Source organism: Leucoraja erinacea, chromosome 9 (genome assembly GCF_028641065.1).
Source record: "Leucoraja erinacea ecotype New England chromosome 9, Leri_hhj_1, whole genome shotgun sequence".
Classification (NCBI taxonomy): Eukaryota; Metazoa; Chordata; class Chondrichthyes; order Rajiformes; family Rajidae; genus Leucoraja; species Leucoraja erinaceus.
This window is the reverse complement of record NC_073385.1, coordinates 15,902,455-15,915,940: the sequence shown is the minus strand read 5'-3', so window position 1 is coordinate 15,915,940 and position 13,486 is coordinate 15,902,455. Positions and strand designations below refer to the sequence as shown.

General features: G+C 45.3%; 1 protein-coding gene across 2 annotated transcripts in view; it reads left to right on the top strand.

The window, feature by feature from the left end:
* Positions 1-13,486, top strand: part of LOC129700036 (centrosomal protein of 128 kDa-like) — a 396,302-nt gene that overhangs the window by 130,212 nt on the left and 252,604 nt on the right. For both annotated transcript variants that reach the window (XM_055640193.1, XM_055640194.1), the window contains exons 13-14: positions 9,271-10,272; positions 12,464-12,628. In XM_055640193.1, the coding sequence (XP_055496168.1) occupies positions 9,271-10,272; positions 12,464-12,628 (1,167 nt within the window). The remainder of the gene's footprint in view (positions 1-9,270; positions 10,273-12,463; positions 12,629-13,486) is intronic.

The following is a 13,486-nucleotide window of genomic DNA, read 5'->3' as shown; positions in this document are numbered from 1 at the left end:
TGAGTGATTCCGTGAAGATTTCAAAGCTCTGTGATTTCAAACCGTGTAACAGTTATTACTACATCACTGCCGAAGTCTTTGAGGGAGGAAGTGTGTTATCGTAACCAACCAATGAATCTGTTTGTAGAAGAACACAATGGTATTTTTTAACAATAACAACAAAGAAATTAAATTGCTCCCCTGGGCTTAAATTAAATATTTGCAGTCTGTAAAATCTTTCCTGCAAATAAAACGGGTTTTGCCAACGGCCTATTATAAAATTTCTGAACGGTCTTTCCCCCCACCATCCTGCTGTAGCCAGGATGTGGTTTATAGGCACGTCCATTCTTTTAGCCGTCGACGTGGATGCTGCCCTGGTGGAATGAAATTTGTACATGTTAGTTTTTATCCCAGCAGCTTTTAGCACCTGCTTGAGCCATCTCGAAATGGCTCGTCACCCGACCATAAGGTTTTTTATGACTGACCCACAAGGCTTTTCATCTCCCTCGAATATTTTGGTTGTGTCTATGTAGGATAGTAGGGTCATGGCACATAACCGTGTTTCTGGCGGGTAAGCCCGGAATTCCACGACTGGATTAGGTGTTCCTGGTCTGCTCTGTTTGATCATTCCCTGGATAACGACAGAGATCTGGTCTGGAGCTGTGAGCATGGTGTCCAGTCGCAATAGGTGTAGTGACTGGACCCTCTGTGCAGATACAAGTGCCATCAACATGAGTGTTTTGAGCATAGATGGTTCCAGGTTGAGGGATCTGGCTGGTGGCCATCCCCTGAGGTATGTCAGGACCACACTGACATCCCATATATGGGTGTACCTTGGTCTAGGGGGTTAGAGTTGTAAATACCCTTCATTAGTTTGACCACCAGCTGGTGGGACCCCATGGCCTGTTGTAATGGAGCTGGTTTTAAATAGACAGGCAGGGCAATTCTAGCTGTGTTGATGGCTCTGTAGCTGAGTCCTTCATCGTGGTGAAGGTTTGCCAGGAATTCCAGTACGTTGGTAACTGTAGCGGTTGAGTAGGTGGTCCCTGTATCCAAGCAGTACTTCTCCCATGTTTTGATGCTGTACAAGTGCTGTTTTTTAGTGGACGTTTGGAGGGATGCTGACATGGTGTCGATGGTTTGTTATGATAATCCCAGTCCCAGAAGTGGTTTGTGCAGAATCTGCAACCCAGGAGTTTGATTTTTTCATGGCACGGGTGGCTTGTGCCCGACACTGGGTGTTAATAACTCCAGGTCACTGGGGAATACCATTGGAGTTTCAACAACCATGTCATGGAGTATTGGGAACCATGGCTGTGTAGGCCAGTCGGGTACTATCAAAATACCTGAAGCAGAGTCAATTTGTATTGTGCGTAGTCCCCGACTGATGAGGCAGAAGGGAGGAAATGCATAGAAGAAGAATTTCCCCAATCCAGCGCGAACGCATCTACTACTGCTGCCACAGGGTCTGGTTCCCAAGCGACATTCATAGGTACCTGGTGATTTAGCCTTGATGCAAATAAATCGATATCTGGCATGCCATATTGCTTGATAACTTTTGTGAAAAAAAAATTTGCGGGTATTAACATCCATTCGATGTTGTTATTAAATTTACGTGACCTGGTGTCTGCCACTGTATTTAGCTTACCTGGCAGGTAAGTTACTGATAGCCAAATATGTCTTTGGACACACCATTGCCAAATTGTGTTGACCAACTTGTCGCATGATACCGATTTTATGCCGCCCATATGGTTAATGTAGGCCACCACCGTAGTATTATCTATTTATAACCGTACATGCAAGTGATGCATATTTATGCATATGCTTTTAAACCATAAAAGTCACCCAACACCTCTAGATAATTAATGCCCAGTGCAAGTGGTAACGATGATTCTGGGTTAGTCCATCTCCTACTTGTATTGGATATAGAGTTAGTTGCTCCCCAGCCTTGAGCACTGACATCTGTTTGGCTAACTGATGTAGGGTTAGTGATGATAATAGGCTGAAACTATGTCAAACGTTTTTTGCCCACCACTGTAGTTCTGATATTACTTCAGTGGGTAACTTCATGGAACGATCATAATGACCTGTATGTCGTTTTTGGTACAAAGGTCTGAATTATGTAGCCGGAAATGCTGCTACCATTTTCCCAATTACTCTGTTACTTGTTGAGTAGTTGGTAGTTTGTTGACCATTAAATTGTTGCATGATTGTGCCAATTCAACTATGTTGTCTCTTGGCAATGTTACAGTCACGTAGACTGAATTAATTGTGAAGCCCAAGTAGTCCATGATAGTGGATGGCTTCAACTTAGATTTATCTGGATGTAAGACAACCCCAGGGTTTCGAATAACTGTTTGGTAGCTGAACAGCTAACATAGTCAATTTCATGGTCTTGCCTACCATTTAGGATATCATCAAGATATGCCATGACAATATGTTTTTGTCTTCTGAATATTGCCAGAGCTGGTTTTAGTGTCTTGGTGACACTCTTGGGCTGATATGAACTCATTGGGTAACACTTTAAGCTGCTATAGCTGCCCCATCTAGGTAAATTTCAGGTATCTGCGATGATCTTTGTGAATGGTACTAAATAGTAAACATCTTTAAGATGAATGCTTGCCATGAAGTATCCTTTGGAATTTAGTTGTTTGGCAGTAACAACTGGTTCCATTTTGAAATGTATATTTAAATATACTTAACAAACATATTTAGTGAAGTTAAGTCAATGATGATGCGACATCCACCATCTTTTGGGTTTAGTGACTATATTTGATACGAATTGCAAGGTTTCAGGTTTTCCCATGATACCCTTTGTAATTATTCTCACCAGTTCAGCTTGTCCCTCTTGTTTCTTTAACGGAGAGGGGGAAAAATACCCTCTGGGGTGAATGTTGACCTGGTGGCAATTTTTCTAGTATGAATTGTATTTGTATTCACTAATGCCATTGAGTATATACTGATCACTCGTGATAGACTCCCATGTGTTAGTATTACTCTATATACTGGTAGGAACCAGACCCACCTACCTCCATGGTTATGGGTATTCTTCTGTTTCCTGCCGGTCCAACGAGTGTTGCACGTCGTCTGACGTGGCGGTGACGTTGGGGGGTGGCACATTTTCCATGGGGTCCGCTCTGGGCCCTGGTCTGTTCTGTTGCTGCCCCCCCCCAGATGGAACGCTCCTCCGTGGAGTCGAGCGGGGGACAGGTTTGTTCTAGAGCCTTTCTTCTCTGCCCTGTGAAAGAAAAACCCGACGTCAGCTTACCTGACGGTCCGTTCTTTCACCTCCATAGCGGGAGCGCCTGACTCCCGCTGTGCCGCTGTTGCTCTGCTGGACGTAATGCCGCGCATGCGTGCTGAGCGGGTTCTTCACGGAATCACTCACGTGACTCCGAAGTAAAATTTGCCATTAAATACGTTACAGCTACAGCTAATGTCAGGGAAAGGCAAACAACGACACATTTCATGTTCTTTAGATTGTAGAGATATAGTGCACAAACAGGCCCTTCAGCACACCAAGTCCGCGCCGACCAGCGATCACTCCGTACTCTAGCACTATCCTACAAACTAGAGACAATTTGCAATTTTACTGAAGCCAATTAGCCTACAAACCTGCACGTCTTTGGACTGTGGGAGGAAACTGGAGCACATGAAATCGTGTATTGTCTTTCTGCTGACTGGATAGCACGCAATAAAAGGTTTTCACTGTACCTCGGTACACATGACAATAAAATAAATTGAGTACCCGGACTAAACCCAAGCGGTCCAAGGGAGAATGTACAAACTCTGTGCAGACAGCGCCTGTAGTCAGGGTAGAACCTGGGTCTCTGGCACTGTAAGGCAGCAACTCTACCGTTGTGCCACCATGCCGCCCAGTGTTGTGCTGAGTGCCAAACTTAATAATGAGCGCACTTAATATTTAAGTACAGTTTAGGAATTGGGAAACTGGCTGAATTTCCAATTTTTAAGAAATGTTCCTTGTGTCAGGAGTAGCTATGACAGCTGGGGGGAAAACCACGTTCATTAAAGAATGAGGACATCTCTAATAAGAAACAGGGACCTCAGTGAACCATGTGGTCCATGGATAGACATCAAGTGCTTGAGTAACTCACTGGGTCAGGCAGCATCTCTGGAGAAAAAGGATGGGCGACGTTTCAGGTCGGAACTGAAGAAGGGTTCTGACGACCCGAAACATCACCCATCCTTCTCCTCCAGAGATGCTGCCGAGTTACTCCAGCACTTTGTGCCCATCTTCGGTATAAACCAGCATCTGCAGTTCCTTCCTATACTGGTGGTCCATGGAGCCTGCTTTGCCAAACTATATATGAGCGCACGGTGAACAGTGATAGCTGGAAGAGACTCACCAGTCCATCAGGAATATCACGCACTCCTGGTGCCCTGTGTATCGGATTTTACGATTCAGATGCTAAAATAATTAAACGGATTTTCACGCGTATTGGGAAATGGTTTTAAAGAACCATGCAAAGCTGTCGTTTAGAATCAAGATCAAAGCATAATGTGTTTCACTGCTTTTCTGAAGAATTTAAACCTCGGCTCCTAATCTATATTCTACTTTTTTTTTCATTTTTAATCAGATATATTTTTTACCCCCACAGGATTTAAAAATTATTTTTTTTGTATTCTTGCTGCTCAGTCCTTTTAACAAAACAAAAATCTTTAATCCTTTCGGTTAAAGTTTTGTTTTAATATCATTCCTTTTACTTCGTGCGTTCTTAAGTATGAAGTGATTGATGACGCAACTCAGTCAAGCAGTTGTTAAAAGCTGTTTTATAGTCTCTCCGAAGATAGTTTAAGAGGTTCAGCCTAGGTACAGATGCAGTGTCTCATTGACAGCAAAATAATTGGCAAGAATGTGGAGAGGATGGTTCCACTAGTGGGAGAGTCTAGGACCAGAGGTCATAGCCTCAGAATTAAAGGATGTTCCTTTTAGGAAGGAGATGAGGAGGAATTTCTTAGGTCAGAGGGTGGTGAATCTGGGGAATTCATTGCCACAGAAGGCTGTGGAGGCCAAGTCAATGGATATTTTTAAGGCAGAGATAGATAGATTGTTGATTAGTACGGGTGTCAGGGGTTGTGGGGAGAAGGCAGGAGAATGGAGTTAGGAGGGAGAGATAGATCAGCCATATGAGGCTGAATGGCCTAATTCTGCTCCTATCACATGCATATAACATATAACATATAACAATTACAGCACGGAAACAGGCCATCTCGGCCCTACAAGTCCGTGCTGACACAACTTTTTTTCCCTTAGTCCCACCTGCCTGTGCTCATACCATAACCCTCCATTCCCTTCTCATCCATATGCCTATCCAATTTATTTTTAAATGATACCAACGAACCTGCCTCCACCACTTCCACTGGAAGCTCATTCCACACCGCCACCACTCTCTGAGTAAAGAAGTTCCCACTCATGTCACCCCTAAACTTCTGTCCCTTAATTCTGAAGTCATGTCAGAATTGGCATGCATGTGAACATATTTTAGGATATTGAGCTGTTCTGGACCACTGTTAATCTCTGCACTAATTGAAAGAAGGCAGGTAACCATGAGCAGCCTCTATTAGGCTGACGCGTGCAAAATTTAACCATTAAGGGACACAGAGTGCTGGAGTAACTCAGCAGGTCTGGCAGCATCTCTGGAGAACATGGATCGGTGACATTTCAGGTTGAGATCATTCTTCAGACCTCTCTTCGGATCTCAACACGCAACGTCAGCTATCCATGTTCTCCAGAGATGTTGCCTGAACTGCTTCTTCTTCTTCTTGCGTATGGCGTGCATGGCCTAAAGTTGTAGGACAACTTGTTCTATTTGATCTTATTTGATTGTGCACGCCAGGTTGATTGCATTCGTCGAAACAGGGCGGACCACGTGAAGGTTGCAATCTCCCACCCCGCCTGAACTGCTGAGTTACTCAAGCACTTTGTGTCCAGTTATGTATTAATTCACCTGCAGTTCCTTGTTTCCACTCATTGGTGAGTGACCTTTAGATATGTTGGCTGAGCATTCTCCATCTTCCCCTGGGTTCCTGTTTTCTTGTCCTATCTGGGTTCTGGTCTTATCTGTTCTTTCGCCCTGCCATTTTCTGCAGTGAAAGTACTTTTTGTCTGATTATCTGCAGCCCTTTGGAATAGAGAATTCCAAGGATTCACATCTTGCCGAATGCAGCCATGAATTCTCATCTTCATCCTAAGTGACCAGCTATTTGTCCCGGGTTTATGTCTCTTAGAGCTATAGAGTCATACCACATGGTCAGTCCGACTAGACCTGCCTGATCTCCCGTTTGTTAAATACCATAACTCCCTCTCCCATTCCCACACTGACCTCCTCTGTCAGAGTGAGGCCCAAAGCAAATTGGAGGAACAGAACCTCATATTTCGTTTGGACAGCTTACAACCTAGTAGTAATTCCTGATTGATTCCTGGGATGTCAGGACTGTCTTATGAAGAAAGACTGGATAGACTTGGTTTATACTCTCTAGAATTTAGGAGATTGAGAGGGGATCTTATAGAAACTTACAAAATTCTTAAGGGGTGGACAGGCTAGATGCAGGAAGATTGTTCCCGATGTTGGGGAAGTCCAGAACAAGGGGTCACAGCTTAAGGATAAGGGGGAAATCCTTTAAAACCGAGATGAGAAGAACTTTTTTCACACAGAGAGTGGTGAATCTGTGGAACTCTCTGCCACAGAGGGTAGTTGAGGCCAGTTCATTGGCTATATTTAAGAGGGAGTTAGATGTGGCCCTTGTGGCTAAGGGGATCAGGGGGTATGGAGAGAAGGCAGGTACGGGATACTGAGTTGGATGATCAGCCATGATCATATTGAATGGCGGTGCAGGCTCGAAGGGCCGAATGGCCTACTCCTGCACCTAATTTCTATGTTTCTATGTTTCACAATCAGTACCCCGTTCCAGCCTTCTCCCCATATCCCTTGACTCTGCTATCTTTAAGAGCCCTATCTCACCCTTGCATATACCTGTGTCTCCCTCTCCCCTGACTCAGTCTGAATAAGGGTCTCGACCCGTAACGTCGCCCATTCCTTCTATCCAGAGTTATGCCTGTCCCGCTGAGTTACTCCAGCATTTTGTGTCTTATCTCGATGTAAACCAGCATCTGCAGTTTCTTCCTACACATGGAAACAGGTCCTTCTTCTCCTGGGAACCTCTCACTTGGGTGGGGAGTCATTTTTGTAGGTGATCACAATTCTTCCATATTAGAGGAGATGATAGTGAAGGCAATCTTAATATTTAAGTGTAGTTTAGGAATGGAGAAACTGGCTGTATTTCCAACTTTTTAGAAATTTGCCTTGTGTTGGGAGCATCTATGACAGCTGGGGGGAAAAAACCCCCATGTTCACTGAAGAATGAGGAAATCTCTGATAAGAAACAGAGACCTTAGTGAACTGTGTGGTCCATGGATAGACACAAAATGCTGGAGTAACTCAGCGGGTCAGGCAGCATCTCTGGAGAAAAAGCCAATTTCTGGTTGGAAACCTTCTTCAGTTCCAACCCGAAATGTTACCCATCCTTTATCTCTAGAGATGCTGTCTGACCCCCTGAGTTACTCTAGCACTTTGTGTCTATCTTCTGTATAAACCAGCATCTGCAATTCTTTCCTATACGCCTCATCTACGGAGCCTGCTTTTCCATTCATTAAACTCATGGGTGACTGCTGCATAACTCCGCTCTCATATCTTATCTCTGTAAATTTCCACAGCCCCGTAGAGTAGAGAATTCCAAGGATTGTCAGTTTAGTTTAGTTTAGAGATACAGCATGGAAACGGGCAATTTGGCCCACCGAATCCGCGCCGAATCCGCGCCCACCGAATCCGCGCCGCCCAGCAGTCACCCCATGCACGATCCTACACAGCAAGGGAGATTTACAATTTCTACCGAAGCCAATTAGCCTGCAAACAATAGACAATCGGTAATAGGTGCAGGAGTAGGCCATTCGGCCCTTCGAGCCATTCAATGTGATCGTGGCTGATCATCCCCAATCAGTACCCCATTCCTGCCTACTCCCCATATCCCCTGACTCCGCTTTCTTTAAGAGCCCTATCTAGCCCTCTCTTGAAAGTATCCAGAGAACCGGCCACCACTGCCCTCTGAACATGTACGTTTTCAGCGTTTGGGAGGAAACCAGAGCACCCGGAGAAAACCCACGCAGTCACAGGTAGAACGTGCAAACTCTATACAAACAGCACCCAGAGTCAGGATCGAACCTGGGTATCTGACGCTGTAAGGCAACAATGCTACCACTGCGCCACTGTTTTAGGCCTCTATGTGTTTATAGGTTTAGGTTTATTATTGTACGGATTGATGTACAGTAAAAAGCTTTGCATTGCATGCGATTCAGGTAGTTTCTACAAAGGGCAGCACGGTGGCGCACCAGTAGAGTTGTTGCCTTTCAGTGCCAGAGAACCAGGGTTCGATCCCGACTACAGGTGCCTTTTGTACGGAGTTTGTACCTTCCCCCGTGATCTGTGTGGGTTTTCTCCTGGATCTCCAGTTTCCGCCCACACTCCATTGACGTTTGTAGGCTAATTGGCTTTGGTAATAATTGTAAGTTGTCCCTAGTGTGTGCAGGATGGTGTTACTGTGCGGGGATCGCTGGTCGGCGCTGACCCGGTGGGTCGATGCACCTGTTTCCGCGCTGTGTATCTCTACACTAATCACGGAAACATAGAAAATAGGTGCAGGACCAGCACCGCCATTCATTGTGATCATGGCTGATCGTCCCCAATCAATCACCCGTGCCTGCCTTCTCCCCACATCCCTTGATTCCACTAGCCCCTAGAGCTCTATCTAACTCTCTCTTAAATCCATCCGGTGATATGGCCTCCACTGCCCTCTGTGGCAGGGAATTCCATAAATTCACAACTCTCTGGGTGAAAAAGTTTTTTCTCACCTCAGTCTTAACTGACCTCCCCTTTATTCTATGACTGTGGCCCCTGGTTCTGGACTTGCCCAACATTGGGAAAATGTTTCCTGCATCTAGCTTGTCCAGTCCTTTTATAATTTTATATGTTTCTATAAGATTTTCCCTCATCCTTCTAAATTCCAGCGAATACAAGCCTAGTCTTTTCAATATTTCCTCATATGACAGTCCCGCCATCCCAGGGATCAATCTCGTGAACCTACGCTGCGCTGCCTCAATCACAAGGATGTCCTTCCTCAAATTAGGAGACCAAAACTGTACACAATGAATTGAAACTAAAAGTTAGTGTGAGTAGAAAACAGTGAAGTGATGCCATTGCTTTGCTGTGTTTATAGGTTCTCAACTCAGACCTGGAGAAAAGAGAGAAGCAGCAACTGAGGATGTTGAGCCAACTTCAGGAAATCCAGAGAAGTTATGATGACTGCGTGCAAGATCGTCAATCCACGAGGTTGGAAATTGCGAATTTATCCCGGCAACTGAAAGAGTCGAGCGCTGGAGCCGAGACGCTCAGGGCTCAGTTGAAGGAGATGGAGCGCCTTCGACTGGAGAGTGAAAAGAAGAAGGATGAATTGAAAGCGAAGGCTCAGGAGTCCATCCGACAGTGGAAGGTGAAGTGCAAGAAGCTGGAGCGTGACGTGGAGAGGCAGAAGGAGTCCGTCGACCAGTGGATGGAACAGCAGAGCTACGCGAGCAAGGAGAAAGAAGCCCTCCAGGGGCAACATGAGTGTACCTTGCAGCAGGCGGAGAGTCTCCGTAGGGAGCTCAATGAGGTCTTGCTGAAACGAGTGCAGCAGGAGGAGGATGTGCGACGGAAGGACGTGGAGCTCAATGAGTTGAAGTCAAGGCTGCTCCACCTGGACGGGGAGCTGCGGGACACCAAAGACTCTCTGCGCAAGCTGGAGGCGGACTTCCATGAGCGGGGCACGCTACACGTGAAGGTCAAAGGGGAGAGGCAGCGGCTGGAGGAGGAATTGGAGGCCTTGAGCGGGCAGCACGAAAGGAACCAGGAGAAGCTGTTGGAAATGCAGCGGTTGATCACGGAGCTGAGTGCCGTCCGGTCTGAGCTCAGTACCAAGCTGGCTCAGGAAGAGGCTTCAAAAAAGGAGATCAGGAAGAGCCTCTCGGAAGCTCAGGCAAGGCACACGCTGGCCCAAGAAGAAGTTGCTTCCCTCAGCGACCAGTTCAAGCTGCAAAAGGACGCTCACAGGAGGGAACTTGTGGACTTCAAGTCAGAGATGCAGAGTTTAAGAACCAAGCATGAAAGGAACATGCAGTCAGTAATCAAGCAATTTCAAGAAGAACGGGAAAAACTAGAAAATAATGTCAGCTTGTTAAAGGTAAGGGTAATTCATGTCAAAGGTTTCAGATCAAGGACCCTTGTGCACTGCAGATTAGGCTTATTTACGTTTGCAGAGAATCGGAGGGATGGAGAAAACAAGGGCAATGTCTGTGATAGGGTCGAGATCAAGATTCTTCAGGTGATACGAGGCATTTGGAGATGTTAATGACTAGTTAATTGGTTATTCCCTCTCCCACCCTGCTTCCATTTATTAGTCCATTCACCCGCTTTCTCCATCTCTGTCATTTCTGATGGTCCTGAAGATGTGACTTTCCACATCGATACCTCCAGAATGTTTTCCTTTCTCCTCAGCGATAGTTGGCAGGACTTTTGACTGTTTCTTCTTTATTTCTTGCAAATCAGCCATGATCACATTGAATGGCACTGCTTGCTCGAAGGGACGAATGGCCTACTCCTGCACCTCTTGTCTATTGTCTATTGACCATTGTCCCTCTTCTCCTCCCTACCTGAACAATGAAAGAGTCCTCTTGTCTTCCCCTTGGATTCTTAGAGTGATACAGCACGGAAACAGGCTCTTTTGACTGACTTGCCCACACCAACTTGCCCACATTCCCCATCTACACTGGTCCCATCTGCCCGCATTTGGCCCTTATCCCGCTAAACCTGTCCTATCCATGTACCTGTTTAAAGGTTTCTTAAAACGTTGCAATAGTACCTGTCTCAACTACTTCCTCCAGCTGCTCATTCCATACACCCACCATCCTTTTTGTAAAATGTTAACCTCTCAGGTTCCTATTGAATCTTTCTCCCCCCCTCACCTTAAACCTATGTCCTCTAGTTTCACAGAGTCCACGCCGACCAGCGATTACCCATACACTAGTTCATCCGACACACTAGGGGCAATTTACAGAAGCCAATTAACCTACAAACTTGCATGTCCTTGGAATGCGGGAGGAAACCAGAGCACCCGGACAAAATCCATGCGGTCACGGGGAGGACGTACAAATTCTGTAGAGACAGCACCTCTTGTCAGGATCGAACCTGGGTCTCTGGCACTGTAAGGCACCAGCTCTACCGCTGCGCCACCATGCCACCCTAAACCATATTGTCTTTTAAATAATATTGAAAATACAAGAGTTCATTAAAAGCCCAGCCTGGCCCGAAACACCATCAGTTCATTTCCCTCGGGTGCTGCCTGACCAGCTGAATACCCCAGCACTTCGTTTTTTTTGTTAAAAAGAGTTCTCCACTCTGTCGTTGACATTAAGGAAATTGAGATGACCAGTAGTTTTCTGGCTGCCAGCTTCCTTTGACAAACCATGCCTTAAAGAAGATTGGCATGGGATGCATTGACTCTAACAGCACACTAAAGCTTACTTGCTACAAGGGAGTAACCTATCTTCCATATTATAACTTTAATAATAGAACTACACACTATATTGGGAGATTCATTGGTGGAGGCTCACTTTAATTTGACAGACACAATGACTGATGGGCTCCATTTTCTTTTTCATGAGCTTCAAATGGACTCATGCGCTGCCCAAATTACAAATTGAATACTAATTCCATACCGGCATTCAATACTAATTGAAAGCAGGGTCACTGTTGTAATGCAAGAATCTCGGCAGCCAATTTGCATTTGAAATGTGTTTGTCAGTGACTTTTTCCCTTAATATACTTTTGCACGCATTTACATAAACGGAAAAAAAAGGCATATTTTGGAAGGGTTTAATTTCACTTTACTGAGGCTGCCAAAACAGAGCGCTGATGTGAATTTAACGTGCGGCGAATGTCTTTGGAACTGTTGATCATCCGCGCTGGTTGTTTCAAGCATGAGCCTGAAAACTGTAACGTCCAGGTTCATGAACAGCTTCTTCCCTATAGCCATTCGGCTATTAAACACTACAACCTCAGATAAGCTCTGAACTACATAGACCATTATTGTTATTATCGCATTATTATTTGTTTTTTGTGTGTACGTACGTATGTGTGCGTGTATGTGTATATGTATTATCTATATGTGTGTGTGTGTGTGTGTGTGTGTATCTGTGAGTATGTGTATATATATATATATATACATATACACTGAACTTTTTTTCTCTCTCGTTTATTATATTGTTTACAGTGTACAATGTTTACATATTCTGTGGTGCTGCAGCAAGTAAGAATGTCATTGTTCTATCTGGGACATAAAAAGACTCTTGACTCTTGTTGTTTGCGCTTCTTAGGCCGAACAAGCGGATGAGAAGAATTTTGCAAAAGCCCAGCGACGGCAGGTGGAAAAGATGAAAACCGAATGTGATAAGCTAGCCGAAGAGCTGATTCAGGGCGAGGCAGAAAATACTAAACTCAGGAGGAAATACCTGGTGCTGAAGCAAGAGCTGGAAGCAAAGGTAAGAATTACCCGCGGGAGGGTAACTGTCTGAGATGTGACAGATGAAACATGAACGTGGATGGGAACATGCACGGCGAGATTAGCAGGTGTGCAGATGGCACAAACGTGGGTGGTTGTGCAGATAGTGAAGATGGTTGTGAAAAATTGCAGCAGGATCTTGAGCGATTGGCCAGGCGGGCTGAGGAATGGTTGATCGCGTTTAATACTGTTGATGGAGAAATGTTGCATTTTGGGAAGTCTAATATGGGCAGGACCTACACAGTGAATGGTAGGGCTTTGGGGAGTGTTGTAGAGCAAAGGGAACTAGGAGTGCAGGTGCATGGTTCTTTGAAGGTGGAATCGCTGGTAGATAGGGTGGTCAAAAAGGCTTTGGGCACATTGGCTTTCATCAGTCAGAGTTTTGAGTATAGAAGTTGGGAGGTCATGTTGCAGTTGTACAAGACGTTGATGAGACCGCATTGAGAGTATTGTGTTCCGTTCTGGACACCACATTAAAGGAAAGATGTTGTCAAGCTGGAAAGGGTACAGAGAAAATTTACAAGGATGTTGCCTGGGCTAAAGGGTCTGAGCGATAGGGAGAGGTTGAGTAGGCTGGGATTCTATTCCTTGGAGCGCAGGAGGATGAGGGGGTGATCTTATAGAGGTGTATAAAATTATGAGAGGAATAGATCGGGTAGATGCACAGAGTCTCTTGCCCAGAGTAAGTGACTCAAGGACCAGAGGACATAGGTTCAATGTGAAGGGGAAAAGATTTACTATGAATCTGAGGAGTAACATTTTCACACAAAGGGTGGTGGGTGCCGGAGCTGCCAGAGGAGGTAGATGAGGCAGGGACTTTCCTAACATTTAAGAAACA